This window comes from Macaca thibetana, chromosome 9 (genome assembly GCF_024542745.1).
Source record: "Macaca thibetana thibetana isolate TM-01 chromosome 9, ASM2454274v1, whole genome shotgun sequence".
NCBI classification, from domain to species: Eukaryota; Metazoa; Chordata; class Mammalia; order Primates; family Cercopithecidae; genus Macaca; species Macaca thibetana.
This window is the reverse complement of record NC_065586.1, coordinates 84,289,240-84,306,227: the sequence shown is the minus strand read 5'-3', so window position 1 is coordinate 84,306,227 and position 16,988 is coordinate 84,289,240. Positions and strand designations below refer to the sequence as shown.

Genomic DNA, 16,988 nt, shown 5'->3' with positions numbered 1-16,988 from the left:
CATCCAGGAGAACTTCCCCAACCTAGTAGGGCAGGCCAACATTCAAATCCAGGAAATACAGAGAACGCCACAAAGATACTCCTCGAGAAGAGCAACTCCAAGACACATAATTGCCAGATTCACCAAAGTTGAAATGAAGGAAAAAATGTTAAGGGCAGCCAGAGAGAAAGGTCGGGTTACCCACAAAGGGAAGCCCATCAGACTAACAGCAGATCTCTCAGCAGAAACTCTCCAAGCCAGAAGAGAGTGGGGGCCAATATTCAACATTCTAAAGAAAAGAATTTTAAACCCAGAATTTCATATCCAGCCAAACTAAGTTTCATAAGTGAAGGAGAAATAAAATCCTTTACAGATAAGCAAATGCTTAGAGATTTTGTCACCACTAGGCCTGCCTTACAAGAGACCCTGAAGGAAGCACTAAACATGGAAAGGAACAACCGGTACCAGCCATTGCAAAAACATGCCAAAATGTAAAGACCATCGAGGCTAGGAAGAAACTGCATCAACTAACGAGCAAAATAACCAGTTAATATCATAATGGCAGGATCAAGTTCACACATAACAATCTTAACCTTAAATGTAAATGCACTAAATGCTCCAATTAAAAGACACAGACTGGCAAACTGGATAAAGAGTCAAGACCCATCAGTCTGCTGTATTCAGGAGACCCATCTCACATGCAGAGACACACATAGGCTCAAAATAAAGGGATGGAGGAAGATTTACCGGGCAAATGGAGAACAAAAAAAAGCAGGGGTTGCAATCCTAGTCTCTGATAAAACAGACTTTAAACCATCAAAGATCAAAAGAGACAAAGAAGGCCATTACATAATGGTAAAGGGATCAATTCAACAGGAAGACCTAACTATCCTAAATATATATGCATCCAATACAGGAGCACCCACATTCATAAAGCAAGTCCTTAGAGACTTACAAAGAGACTTAGACTCCCATACAATAATAATGGGAGACTTCAACACTCCACTGTCAACATTAGACAGATCAACGAGACAGAGAGTTAACAAGGATATCCAGGAATTGAACTCATCTCTGCAGCAAGCAGACCTAATAGACATCTATAGAACTCTCCACCCCAAATCAACAGAATATACATTCTTCTCAGCACCACATCGTACTTACTCCAAAATCGACCACGTAATTGGAAGTAAAGCACTCCTCAGCAAATGTACAAGAACAGAAATTATAACAAACTGTCTCTCAGACCACAGTGCAATCAAACTAGAACTCAGGACTAAGAAACTCAATCAAAACCGCTCAACTACATGGAAACTGAACAACCTGCTCCTGAATGACTACTGGGTACATAAACAAAATGAAGGCAGAAATAAAGATGTTCTTTGAAACCAATGAGAACAAAGATACAACATACCAGAATCTCTGGGACACATTTAAAGCAGTGTGTAGAGGGAAATTTATAGCACTAAATGCCCACAAGAGAAAGCAGGAAAGATCTAAAATTGACACTCTAACATCACAATTAAAAGAACTAGAGAAGCAAGAGCAAACACATTCGAAAGCTAGCAGAAGGCAAGAAATAACTAAGATCAGAGCAGAACTGAAGGAGATAGAAACACAAAAAACTCTCCAAAAAATCAATCAATCCAGGAGTTGTTTTTTGAAAAGATCAACAAAATTGACAGACCACTAACAAGACTAATAAAGAAGAAAAGAGAGAAGAATCAAATCGACGCAATTAAAAATGATAAAGGGGATATCACCACCGACCCCACAGAAATACAAACTACCATCAGAGAATACTATACTACTATAAAGACCTCTACGCAAATAAACTGGAAAATCTAGAAGAAATGGATAATTTCCTGGACACTTACACTCTTCCAAGACTAAACCAGGAAGAAGTTGAATCCCTGAATAGACCAATAGCAGGCTCTGAAATTGAGGCAATAATTAATAGCCTACCAACCAAAAAAAGTCCAGGACCAGATGGATTCACAGCTGAATTCTACCAGAGGTACAAGGAGGAGTTTGGTACCATTCCTTCTGAAACTATTCCAATCAATAGAAAAAGAGGGAATCCTCCCTAACTCATTTTATGAGGCCAACATCATCCTGATACCAAAGCCTGGCAGAGACACACCAAAAAAAGAGAATTTTAGACCAAAATCCCTGATGAACATCGATGCAAAAATCCTCAATAAAATACTGGCAAACCGGATTCAGCAACACATCAAAAAGCTTATCCACCATGATCAAGTGGGCTTCATCCCTGGGATGCAAGGCTGGTTCAACATTCGCAAATCAATAAACATAATCCAGCATATAAACAGAACCAAAGACAAGAACCACATGATTATCTCAATAGATGCAGAAAAGGCTTTTGACAAAATTCAACAGCCTTTCATGCTAAAAACACTCAATAAATTCGGTATTGATGGAACGTACCTCAAAATAATAAGAGCTATTTATGACAAACCCACAGCCAATATCATACTGAATGGGCAAAAACTGGAAAAATTCCCTTTGAAAACTGGCACAAGACAGGGATGCCCTCTCTCACCACTCCTATTCAACATAGTGTTGGAAGTTCTGGCTAGGGCAATTAGGCAAGAGAAAGAAATCAAGGGTATTGAGTTAGGAAAAGAAGAAGTCAAACTGTCCCTGTTTGCAGATGACATGATTGTATATTTAGAAAACCCATTGTCTCAGCCCAAAATCTCCTTAAGCTGATAAGCAACTTCAGCAAAGTGTCAGGATACAAAATTAATGTGCAAAAATCACAAGCATTCTTATACACCAGTAACAGACAAACAGAGAGCCAAATCATGAGTGAACTCCCATTTACAACAGCTTCAAAGAGAATAAAATACCTAGGAATCCAACTTACAAGGATGTAAAGGACCTCTTCAAGGAGAATTACAAACCACTGCTCAGTGAAATAAAAGAGGACACAAACAAATGGAAGAACATACCATGCTCATGGATAGGAAGAATCAATATGGTGAAAATGCCATACTGCCCAAGGTAATTTATAGATTCAATGCCATCCCCATCAAGCTACCAATGAGTTTCTTCACAGAATTGGAAAAAAAAAACTGCTTTAAAGTTCATATGGAACCAAAAAAGAGCCCGCATCTCCAAGACAATCCTAAGTCAAAAGAACAAAGCTGGAGGCATCACGCTACCTGACTCAAACTATACTACAAGGCTACAGTAAGCAAAACAGCATGGTACTGGTACCAAAACAGAGATATAGACCAATGGAACAGAACAGAGTCCTCAGAAATAATACCACACATCTACAGCCATCTGATCTTTGACAAACCTGAGAGAAACAAGAAATGGGGAAAGGATTCCCTATTTAATAAATGGTGCTGGGAAAATTGGCTAGCCATAAGTAGAAAGCTGAAACTGGATCCTTTCCTTACTCCTTATACGAAAATTAATTCAAGATGATTAGAGACTTAAATGTTAGACCTAATACCATAAAAATCCTAGAGGAAAACCTAGGTAGTACCATTCAGGACATAGGCATGGGCAAAGACTTCATGTCTAAAACACCAAAAGCAATGGCAGCAAAAGCCAAAATTGACAAATGGGATCTCATTAAATTAAAGAGCTTCTGCACAGCAAAAGAAACTACCATCAGAGTGAACAGGCAACCTACAGAATGGGAGAAAATTTTTGCAATCTACTCATCTGACAAAGGGCTAATATCCAGAACCTACAAAGAACTCAAACAAATTTACAAGAAAAAAAACAAACAACCCCATCAAAAAGTGGGCAAAGGATATGAACAGACATTTCTCAAAAGAAGACATTCATACAGCCAACAGGCACATAAAAAAATGCTCATCATCACTGGCCATCAGAGAAATGCAAATCAAAACCACAATGAGATACCATCTCACACCAGTTAGAATGGCGATCATTCAAAAGTCAGGAAACAACAGGTGCTGGAGAGGATGTGGAGAAATAGGAACACTTTTACACTGTTGGTGGGATTGTAAACTAGTTCAACCATTATGGAAAACAGTATGGCGATTCCTCAAGGATCTAGAACTAGATGTACCATATGACCCAGCCATCCCATTACTGGGTATATACCCAAAGGATTATAAATTATGCTGCTATAAAGACACATGCACACGTATGTTTATTGCAGCACTATTCACAATAGCAAAGACTTGGAATCAACCCAAATGTCCATCAGTGACAGATTGGATTAAGAAAATGTGGCACATATACACCATGGAATACTATGCAGCCATCAAAAAGGATGAGTTTGCGTCCTTTGTAGGGACATGGATGCAGCTGGAAACCATCATTCTTAGCAAACTATCACAAGAACAGAAAACCAAACACCGCATGTTCTCACTCATAGGTGGGAACTGAACAATGAGATCACTTGGACTCAGGAAGGGGGACATCACACACAGGGGCCTATCATGGGGAGGGGGGTGGGGGGAGGGATTGCATTGGTAGTTATACCTGATGTAAATGATGAGTTGATGGGTGCAGCACACCAACATGGCACAAGTATACATATGTAACAAACCTGCACGTTATGCACATGTACCCTACAACTTAAAGTATAATAATAATAAATAAATTAAAAAAAAAAAAAGTCCCATGGAATACAAATTAAAACCACAATGTAATAGTATCTCTACATTCCAGATTAAAAAGACAGATAGTAGCCAATTCTGGCAACAATGTGGAACAACTCAGCTTTCATACACACCTGGTGGAAGTACAAACTGGTACAATCACTTTAGAAAACCATTTGGCAGTATTTACTAAAACTGAATTATGTGAGCTCCATCATTCCAGAATTCCAGTACTAGAGAATCACGTACATATGTTCTTCACATTAAATGTGTGATAACCAAAATCTACGAACAATCCCAATATTCATCAACAGTGGAATGGATAAGTAACTTATAGTATATACGTATAAGCAATACTGTCCTACAATTAATTAACTACAACTACATCTAACAACATTTATATAACAAACATAATATTGAGTGAAAGAAGCCAGACACAAAAAATATATACCATATCATTCTGTTTATGTAAAGTTCAAAAACAGCTAAAGTAATGTATGATGTTGGAATTTAGGATTCCTGATTACGTGCCGCAGGAAAAGTTTGCCTGGAAAAGGAGCAGAAGGTAGCTTCTGGGGTTCTGGTAATGCTCTGTTTCTTGATCTGGCTGCCGGTTATACGGGTGTGTTCACTTCATGAAAATTCATCAAGGCATAATTTTCTCTATGTATGTTAAACCTCTATTAAAATTTACATTATACATATATATTTATATACACATATATTGTGTGCATGTATGTGAAATGACAACATTTCAACAAATGAAGTGTTAATGAGTTAATCGACTTTTATTAGCAATTCATAAACCAGTCAGCATCCAGTCTATAAAACAGACAAGAGCTCCACTGGCCATGAGGTCATGGCCAGTGAATTGGTTTAATAGAGAACTCCACTGGCTGTGAGTTGGTTTTTGTAAGGCAACTTGAGCGGGAACAAGGAAACATCTAGTGCAAAAGGTAAATTGGTTAACATCAGGTTACTAAAGGTTACTCTCCTCGTATGGATTAAAGCAGTGGGGACTTGGTTATTATGCCCACTCAGCTCAGGTTGACTGGGCCCTTTGGATTGGTTGTTGTGGATTTCCTTTTTTTTTTTTTTTTTTTTTTTTTTTTGTTTTTGGAAAACTGACCTTCTCCCCTAATCTCTCAGGTCGGATCTTGCAAGTAAACAGCTTAGGTTTTGGTTTGGCGATCAGGAACATTAGCATGAGTGACTCCAGTTTAGGTTGGTCTGTTGGGACCTAGTGCAAGATCTTACCCCAAATCAATAGCCTCTCATAATTTTTATTTAAGAGTATATACACATATGCACAAACACACACACACACCCCCTATATATTTCATCCAAACTGTAGCCACTTCTGGCTTCCTCTACTGTTCTCTCTAATCTAAGACTTCTGCAAAAGCTGCTTGCCCCAGTTCCACTCTTGCACCCCTGTATCTTCACCAGTAGCCAGAATGAGAATTTTAAGACAGAAGGAATGCCATTGTCTGTCCCTGGCTCATAACGAGTAGTAGCTTCCCATGTCAATCCAAGTAAAAACCTCAGAGGTAACACCTCTGCCTCTCTCAGGCAGTTCCTGCCTCTCTCTACCTCCTAAAGCTACTGTAATATTTAACTAAAGTTGCCCCCTCATCCTTGAGGTTTGCTTATCCCTACTGTTGTAGATTAGTCTATATAAAACAGCCTCCCTCAGACCTGTTACTTATCCCTTTACCTGCTTTATTTTTCCTTATAGCTGTTATCACCAACTGACATATCATTTACTTGATTATTGATTTATAATGGCCTTTCTGCCACTAGTATGTAGGCTACATGAGAGCAGGGACTTTATCTTTCTGCTCTACAGCCCTAACGTCTAGAAAAGTGCATGGCATAAAGTAATGGAAGGATGGATGGATGGATGGATGGATGGATGGATGGATGGATGGATGGATGGATGGATGGATAGATTGATTTGATTGTCACCAAAAAATGTAGAAAATAGGCAGAATATATATTATTAACCTTCTTTTATAGGTTTGGAAACTAACAGAACGAAATTACATGAGGAAACAAAGAAAATGAAATATTTGCTCAGTGTTATTCAGGAGTACAGCCAGGTCTTCTGTTCCTCTCTCTCACTCTCCTCTTCTCTCTCTTTTTCTCCCTCTGCTCTTCACCTCCCACAAACCCACTCATGCACACAAAGACACAGGCACAAGGAGAATGAAATAAGCACAATTTTCCTCATTAATGAAAGTGTGCATGTGAACTACTGTGTTCACTACAATTTTTAGCCATTTTACTCATAGTCATAAAATATATTTTATATTATTTATGTATGTGTAAGATATATATTATATAACATATCTTACTCACATATATGTGTGTGTATGTGTGTTTGTGGGTTATATAATCCTATTGGATTATATAATCCTATTGGTTGAGAATTAAATGAGGATGACAGCCAGGTAAAGATTTATTACTTTGGAATTAGGCCTTTTTATATAAGCCTTGATTTGTGGTCATTTGTCCTATTTGAAAACATGATAAGAAAGAATCTATTGTTTTGCTTGCCAAAATATGTGGGACCTAGGGCTGGGTTCTTTAGCATTTTGCACTAGAAACTTTTTAAAACAAAGTGAGATGTTTTTTTAAGATGCTGCCCGCATTCCAACAATAAAAAACTTTTAAGGCTCTGAAGACAAAGTTTTTGTCAGTGAATGTCCAGAAATTGTGATAGTTTCAGTCAGAAGTCTCACCTCCCTGTTCTCAGAATGAATTGTAGAGCCCCTGGAACAGACAAGGGTGTGTAAGGTTAATTGCTCTTTCTATATAGATATCAATTACCTTTTCAACGGGCTACCCAGTGGGATTTACCACTTGGCAGTTTGTCTAAAAGCTAGCAAAAAATAGGGGGGTGGGGAGAGGACTGATTTGGTTGTCAACATATTGACCCTTCAGTGTTGGTTAAAAAAAATAAAAGTTTTAGGCCCTTTCAGTTACTAAGTAGCTAACTACACAGTTTTGTTTGGTTAGTGGTTTTTTTTTTTTAATTAAAAAAATGGGAAACAGTGATTATGTGCTCAGCGGCTAGCATTAATATGTTTCACCTCCTCCCTCTTAGAAAACAGTAAGTATAACATGAAGCCACAACTTTAAAAGCAGATTAAATTAAAAAATGAAGTTCCAAATTCATTGAGTGTAATGAGGCCAATGTCAGATCATTCGTTCATCAAGTAGTTACAGCTTTTAATAAGGCAGAAAATTATGGTTAAAGGGAAATATGGCTTTTACTTATGAATACAAAATAGCCATTAATGTCAAGGAGAAAGCAATGCCGAAGTTTATTCTGAAACTCAGACTTGCAGATGAGCAGAGGAAAGTGTAGGGTTATAAGAATATATGTGTAGCTCCAATGTGGGAGCTCTGGCTTCATCTTGGCCACACAACTTGGAAGCTGTGTAACCTAAGGCAGGTTAGTTAACCAATCTGAATCTCACCTTCCTGGGGATGTGAAATGAGGATGGCTTTTGTGAAGACTAAATTAGGTCATGGTTGTAAAAATGTTTTGTAGTTGAAATAATGTATAGGATTATTACTGTGCTATAATCATTTATTGAATCCCTTTCCTGCCTCTCTCTACCTCCTAAAGCTACTTCTGTAATATTTAACTAAAGTTGCCCCTCATCCTTGAGGTTTGCTTATCCCTACTGTTGTAGATTAGGATATTTTACCCCAATTAAATGAGAATTTCCCATGTGTTCCATGTCTGAACGAGCCTTCTAAGGCAGAACAGAACTATGACCTTCTCTGAAACCTAAACTATTAATGTTGTACATACATAAACAAGCAGCTCCCTGAGACCTTAAAGGTAGGGGTATTGGAGATAGAAAGTAAAAAGTGGAAAATATGTCTTCTTTCCCTACCTCAGGATGGAACATTATCCCATTTTCCTAAGTATGTTTTCTTGTCCCATTTTCCCAAGTATTTTTTTCTATCTATAGTAGAAAAAGTCATTATTTAATGAACACTTATTATATGCCAAGCACTGTGCTATGCATTATTTCATATAATCCTCACAACAGACTAATGCATTCTGTATATTATTGCGAGTATAGACAAGAGAACTGTAATCAGAGCAATTAAGTAGTTTAACCAGTGTCACATATCTGGTAAGTGGAGAGTCAGGATTTAAACCTAAACCTACTCAATTCCTTTTCCAGGCTTTTCCTATTATTTACCTCCTACATTTCAACTTCTTTTGTGAAGAAGTTGACAAAGACATTATTTCTTTGCATGTCTGTGTTTGCCTTTCTATCCCTTTAAAGTTTCATCTTTGGCCGGGCGCGGTGGCTCAAGCCTGTAATCCCAGCACTTTGGGAGGCCGAGGCGGGTGGATCACGAGGTCAGGAGATCAAGACCATCCTGGCTAACATGGTGAAACCCCGTCTCTACTAAAAATAAAAAAAAAAAACTAGCCGGGCGTGGTGGCGGGCGCCTGTAGTCCCAGCTACTCGGAGGCTGAGGCAGGAGAATGGCGTGAACCTGGGAGGCGGAGCTTGCAGTGAGCCGAGATCGCGCCACTGCACTCCAGCCTGGGTGACACAGCGCGAGACTCCGTCTCCCAAAAAAATAATAATAATAAAATAAAGTTTCATCTTTGGTGTGCTTGTAATGAGTACAGTAGGGACCTGTAAACAAAGATGACTAAGGTGTGGTCCCTCTGCTTAAGAAGCTATTATAATGCACTGGCAGAAAGATGACAGGCGAACAAATCACTCTATGACATGGAGCAATTTGTGTGTGTGTGTGTGTGTGTGTGTGTGTAGCAGTTTTTGTGTTCTTCAACTTTAAAGTTCAGGTATACATGTGCAGGATACTCAGGTTTGTTACATAGATAATCATGTGCCATGGTGGTTTGCTGCACAGATCATCCCGTCACCTAGGTATTAAGCCCAGCATGCATTAGCTCTTCATCCTGATGCCCTCCCTCCACAATGCCCCCATTCCCAACAGGCCCCAGTGTGTGTTATTCCCACCTTGTATCCATGGAACAATTTAAGAGGTCATAAGAGATAGAGCATCAGCCTCCTCATCTGTAACTTGGAAATTATACTCTACCTTTTAAAACTATTATGATAGAGTGAAATGCTTATGTCAAGTATATAGCAAATACCCTGACTTGTAGTAAGGGGTCAGTATATGGAATCTATAATGTGACCAGACAGTCCAAGGACTAGGATATCAGAATAGAAAAGCAATTTGGAGCCAGATTTTGAGAACCTTGAGTGCCATTCCAAAGATTGTGAACCTTAACTTCATAAAAACAATGTGCCACAGTTAAGAATTATTCCAAAAAGAAATTAGAGCTGATGCTATTTTACATTACCTTTCAAAATTCATTGTAAGTGAGATGGAGTTGGTAGAAGCTGTTGTAACTGATTTAAAGGAGTTTTATATTTGATGTACTAAAAGGAAAGGTGATATTTTTAAGTTTGATGCCTTTTATTTTTTCTTCCACAGTAATTAGTGAATGCCAAAGGCAGCAACTGGAGGCTGTGAGCTACTCCTCTCGATATGCTCTGGGCCTCTTTTATGAAGCTGGCACGAAGATTGATGTCCCTTGGGCTGGGCAGTACATCACCAGTAATCCCTGCATACGCTTCGTCTCCATTGATAATAAGAAGCGCAATATAGGTCAGTACCCCCATTATTTCCCTTAAATACAGTAACAATGGTGGGTGTAGATCATGAAAAATGCTGTTTAATTGAGTGTTACCATTCTGAACAGAGCAAGCATTTAACTCCAAGCCACAGGGGATAAAATTTAATGTCACATTTGGCCAGTAATAAAATACACAGTGAAACCGGCAAAGTTTTTCAGAATTTCATTCACCACATGGTTTATATTACTGAGTTCATGAAAATAGTGTCAGAAGGTTTAAGATTTCAAAATGACCCAAGTTCTATTTCTTTAATATGGATGCATCTATATGCAAATGTATCTCTCATTTGTTTCTTGGTGAAGTTTGTTTTTGTTTGTTTGGTTTGGGTATTTTTTTTTCTAATTTGGTAAGTGCTGCTCTTCCACTCCCTCAGCTGGAAATTAAAGGAGAATTTTACTATGTTATGAAAATCCTTCACTTCAATATAATTTTATTGTTTATTTGCATTTCATCTGGGGGAAAATGGTAAATTTACTTTAGAAACAATGTAATGAGTAAAATGTTTCATGAGAGCTTTACTAGAATGTGATAAATCTACACTCCACCCTTTTTGTTGAAGATAGTTATAAAAATTAGATTTGAATTGTAAGAAAAACATAACTGATTCCTTTTAGGCAAAAAGGTGAAAGTGTATTCTGATTTGTAGGATTGCAGTGATCCCTGAGATGCTGCTTTTTGTGGAATAACCATAAGGATGTAAAATGACTAAAACTCTTGAATCGTCCTGTCAATCTGTTATGGTATTTTATGGGACAGTGATGGCTTCACCAAGCCATTAGTTAGAAGTCTGGCTTGATAAAATCACCAGCTAACATCTCTCAGCTCACCAGACCTTCATAATGATAGAACTGGGCTGGAGTATGGTTTTTATATCAGAGCTCATGATCTTAGAAAAATGTTTCTTTTATAACTTAAAACTCCCTTAGGGCTGGACTGTTTATGTTAACATGATACCACATATATGTACAATCAGCAGTTCATGAAATGCCTTAGAACTGCAATGGACTAACCATTTTTAACTCTACAACTGCTTTATTCTGAGAAAAGAAGATTAACCCTTGATCTTTTCATGTTATATGGCATGAATTAGACATTATCCTTTGTATATTTCATCATAAGATATGATATCTGTCAGGGTGTATTCAGTTGTATATAACAGAAAAAAATTTTAAACTTGTTTAACAGCATAAAGACATTTGTTATATTATCTACTATGGACTGAATTGTGTCTCCTCCATAGACATAGGTTGAAGCCCTAAGCCCAATATGGTTGTATTTAGAGATGGGGTTCTAGGAGGTAATTAAGATTAAATGAGGTCCTAAAGGTAGGACCCTATCCATGTAGGGTTGATGGCCTTATAAGAAGAACAAAAGAGAGAAAGCTCTCTCTCTCTATCCTGGCTTGCACATACCATGTGAGGACGTAATAAGAAGGCAGCTATCTGCAAGCCAGGAACACAGCCCCAACTAAGAGCCAAATCTACCGGCACCTTGATCTTGGACTTCCCAGCCCCCAGACCTGTGAGAAATTTCTGTTGTTTAAGTCACCCAGTCTATGGTATTTTGTTATAGTAGCCTGAGCTGACTAATAATACATTATCTAAGGAGAAGATTGGAGAGACTTCAGGGTTCATTGATTCAGGAACTGAGCAATATCTTAAAAGACCTAGGTTTTGTCTTTCTCTGCTCTCTTCTACTCTCAATGTTGACATCCTCAGAGGACTGGCAGCAAGATGGCAATAGCTATTGGAGTCACACTGAACCTAACAACATGCTTAGGAATGAAATGAACTATCACTGGCTAAGGATCAAGGAAATCTTGGGAGGCCAAGGTGGGTGGATCATGAGGTCAGGAGTTCAAGACCAGCCAGGTCAACGTAATGAAACCCCATCTCTACTAAAATTACAAAAAAATAGCTGGGTGTCGTGACAGGCGCCTGTAATCCCAGCTACGCGGGAGCCTGAGGCAGGAGAATCGCTTGAACCCAGGAGGCGGAGGTTGCACTGAGCGAAGATCGTGCCACTGCACTCCAGCCTGGGTGACAGTGTGAGACTCCGTCTCAAAAAATAATAATAATATATACTAATAATAATCAAGGAAATCTTTACAGAAGCCTTTTGGTCGACTTCTCCTCATGTGTCACAGACCAGAATTACCAGAATTGGATTACTTGAGTGCTCCAAAACCAGTCACTGGCAAAGAGGGTGGGAGCAACGTGGTAAGCCTACACAAGTCCAGATCTAGTCCTGGAACTGGTACTAGGATCATCTTTCCCTTAGTTATGAGGAGTGCTATCTGAATAAGATAGAGTTTTGTTAGGAGGAAGAAAGGAAGTACTAAATGCTGGATTAGCAATCAATAATGTCCATTATCTCCAAGTAGAGTCACATCTTATATGGGAGGTAAAGTTCTAAAGTTGTCACATAAAAAGAGTCATGTATATTCAAACTTACCTTCAAAGTTTCTTAAAACTATATGACATTTTAGAGAATGATGTAACGTCTTTCAGTAAATTCAGTACAACTATTTTCCCAACATTCAGTAGATTTCTGTTTCTTTGGTGAAGCCAGATTAAAGTTGGTTTGGAATTGTAGGACCCAGTGATATTTTCTACTATGAAAGGCACACAGGAAGGAAAGAAATAACAGAGTCATATCTCCTAACAGACTATAAATCTGCTGTAAAAATGGAGTAGGATGGTGGGTAAAAGCACCCACAGTACAGTGCAGTAATTTATAAAATTATGCAAATTTGAAAGAGTACAACATAAAAGATTAATAAATTCTCTCATGTGATTGGAAGCATTTGAAATAATAGAATTTAAATTTTTTTATATCAACAATCATACAATATTAAAAGGAGTGGGCTACCTGAATTGGAAACCATGTTTTTGCTACAGCCCATGGTGGTGCGACTTCAGCAAGCAAAGAAATGCCTGCTTTTCTTTGACAGCTGTATGGGAAATTAATCTTCAATTATGCAAGTTTTAAATTAAGTGATACAGAATGCCAGTAATGGCATTTCATAACATAAAATCTAACTGCTTTGCATTTGAACTATTTTTTCTATCTGGGGGCCAGGATACTAAATGGGTCTAGCTGAATTCACATACTACAAATGCCCATATAATGTAACTTCACTGATTTTATTGATATTGATATTTAACTAGGACAGTAAGAGTTTTTTTTGTTTGTTTGGTTTTTGTTTTTGTTTTTGTTTTTGTTTTTGACAGAGTCTCGCTGTGTTGCCCAGGATGGAGTGCAGTGGCAAGATCTCTGCTCACTGCAATCTCTGCCTCCTGGGCTTAAGTGATTCTCCTGCCTCAGGCTCCCAAGTAGCTGGGAGTACAGGTGCCTGTCACCATGCCCAGCTAATTTTCTTTGTACTTTTAGTAGAGACAGGGTTTCACCAAGTTGGCCAGGCTGGTCTCGAACCCCTGACCTCAAGTGATCCAACCGCCTTGGCCTCCCAAAGGGCTGGGATTACAGGCGTGAGCCACTGCACCCAGCCAGAAGATGTTTCTTTACGCCAGTAATACTACCCCACACCCTTGCTTTATGTGGGGTGTTTGATTGAATCAAGAATTAATACTACAACATACATACACAACCAATCAAACATTTGTGTTCCGTCAGGGTAGAGAAGCAACAAGATAAAGTCTGGCATGGTAGAGACCACAAAATACAGTCAGTTGTTAAGTCTTGAAAAGAGCTAGAGGATATAGAAGAAGCCTAAAGATCAAGGCATAATCATTTGTTAGAAGTCAGGAATAGGTAGTACATGTAGAAAGGCACAGCCAGAACCAAAGTTTCTTTAGGCAGAGGGAGTAGATTCCAAGATGTACTAGACCCAACTTTAAGTAACAATAGTTAGGAATATGCCCCAATATCCTTGTTTGTGTTTCCCAAAATGTGTTCAGTGGAACACTATTTCCTTGAGTTGCTCTTTGAAAAAGGGCTCTGTCATCAAATAAATTTGCAAAATACTACAGACGTTTATTTTGGAGAATCTCAGGACATGTTATCTTATTAAAGGATATTCCTACAGAAAAGACACCTTTTTACTTCTTTTAATCTAGAATTTCCTAAATGTGCTTGACCATGAGTTATTGTATTTCAGCACCAAACCTACTAACATCCCATAGAAATGGTTCCCAAGTATACATTTTAGAAGCACTGACTTGATGTCACCTTTCATGCTTCACACCTGGGCAGGAATTATAGGCCAGATAACTGGAGTGGGAGGTCTGGTCCTAAAGGCATCAATTGGGAAATACTTGAGATTTTTTTAGAAATGAGAGAACCCTTGTTGCCAATGAACTCAAATCTTCATGGAGTTAAAATTTGAGAAAACTTATATTAAAATAAGGTGTTTATCATATTACCTTGGGTAGTTTTTAAAATTAGTAAGCTTGGCGTAGTGGCAAGAATTGGGACTTACAAGACCTAGATTCAGATTCTGCTTCTGAAAAATGCTACTTTTGTACTTTTGTATAGGCCTTGTATTTGTAATGCTAGTTTTTGTAGTAAACATACCCAAAACCTTTAATGGCCTGAACATAACTGAGGTTTATTTCTTGCTCATATAAAGCCCAAACAGGTATTTGTGATTGGTAGGTAGCTTTCTTCAAAGCTTTATTTAGGAATGCAGGCTCCATCCATTTTTTGACTCTGCAAACTTCATCAGGTAACTAACAGAGTCAGTGTACTCATAGACATCAATCTGTGGATGGAAAGAGGATGGAGGAGAGCCAGAGGAGTTTTTAGAGGTAAGCCTAGAAATGGTGCACCTCAGGTGTGCTCACATTCTGTTGGTTAGGACATGGTTATGTGACCACACTTATTTGGAAGAAAAGCTGGAAATGTAGTCTACCTATATATGTAGGAAGAAAAAGTGGATCTGGTGAACATTTAGCCAGTTTCTACTAAAACATTTGGCATAAATCGTTCTGTAAAAGGAACAGATTAGACCTGTGTGAATGATAAACAGGTTTCAACACAACTGAGAATCATTCAGTAAGTAATTGCCACCTGGGACAACAACTAAGAATGATTCCCAGGCTGGGTATAGACTCAGTAGAAAAAGATCTGCCAACAATTAGCAATGTCTGTCATGTAGAGGACATAAGGAATAGTGCCACGAGTGAGATACATTTACTTCTGAAGAAGATCTCTGAGCTCCATCCCAGATCTTAAATTTGAAGTTAGACTGTCCGGGAGTCCAGACTCAACTCAGTACCACTGACTAACTGTGTAACTTTGGGTAAATTAAACTATCTGTTGCCTCCTTAATAAGATGAGTAAAATAATACCATACCATACCAAAGGGTTACTGAGAATTAAATGATTTGAACATATGAAGAGCTTTGCTTGGCATTTAGAAAGTAAGTCAGTATTTATGGTACCTATTATTATAATTAACAATTCCAGTCTTCAATTTGGACATTACAGTCTCTGAAGCAAAGGGCATAAATATAAAAATCTAACTTAGGTGAATGCAGCCTCTGTTACCAGTACAGATAGGAGTTAGGGCAGCTTAAATAAATAAAATGAGTAAGCAACCCTGAAAATGATTGATCAGAAATTTAGCATTCTTTCCTTGTCACCATCTGGAGGAGTGTTAATGATCAACAAAATAGCCAATAGGCAGCAATCTGAGGCGATTAAGGCAATCTGAATTCTAGAGATGTGATGGCCAATGGACATAATGACATAGTTTTCAATATCTTACCAAAGAAAATAATCCAACTCATCTTAAAAGAAGAAAAGCAAATGAACAAACTTAGAGTTTATTCATAGAGTTTATCCTTGCAAGAATTTTATTGTTAGAATCTCTGAGTAACAAACACTAATATATAATACCTTTAATGGCTGTTTAGCAAAATATGCAAGAATGTTATTCCATATGACTATTACGTCAACTCTTTATAAAAACAAGGACATAATATGAGATGTTATAAATAATTGGGATGGTCCTGTGACTTTAAATCCATTCATGTTGTGACACTTAAAAGAGTTCATGATTATTCCAGTTAAACAAATAGCCATGAAATTTATAACACAAAATGGTCCGCTTAAGAATTGAATGAACATGGAACTATTTGAACTTGCAGAAAATGCAATCCAGACAGGTAAAACTTTATAAGTAGAACAAAAAAGGAAGACCAAGAAGAGGGGAAAAAGAAAGAAGGAAAAGAAAAGAAGAACCATAATCATGAAAAACTGTCAGGTTTCCAGTTTGGGCTTTTGTTTTAAAATATCAGAGCTCTCAGATAAAGTAGTAATCCTCATCTTAAAATAATAAGCAGTGACTAGTAATCATGATATTTTGTTGTTTATATAATAGACATAGTTATTTGTAATTCAATTATGTAACCGATGTTTTCCCTATAAATCTGTTAAGGCAATTTAATTAACAGCTGTCAAATACTAATAGCAAATATTCATCTCATTATTATAGTGATGTCACAAAATATGATATGATGGTAATATCAGATCTTGGGGTGGTCTCTCAGGAAGAAAAAAATATAGAGAGAGAATATATATAAGTACTTATATATAATATGTGTATATACACATACATGCATACATAAAAATATCTATTTTTTGTTATTTAAATTAATAGGCACAAATTATAAAATAGAATAGTCTGATTTCACATATTTCTCACTTTTAAAACCAAATATGG

The 16,988-nt window shown here is 37.7% G+C and overlaps 1 protein-coding gene across 4 annotated transcripts in view; it reads left to right on the top strand.

Moving 5' to 3' along the window:
• RNLS (renalase, FAD dependent amine oxidase) overlaps positions 1-16,988 on the top strand; it is a 419,665-nt gene that overhangs the window by 236,024 nt on the left and 166,653 nt on the right. For all 4 annotated transcript variants that reach the window (XM_050805148.1, XM_050805151.1, XM_050805150.1 and 1 more), the window contains exon 5: positions 10,098-10,271. In XM_050805148.1, coding sequence (XP_050661105.1) covers positions 10,098-10,271 — 174 coding nt within the window. The remainder of the gene's footprint in view (positions 1-10,097; positions 10,272-16,988) is intronic.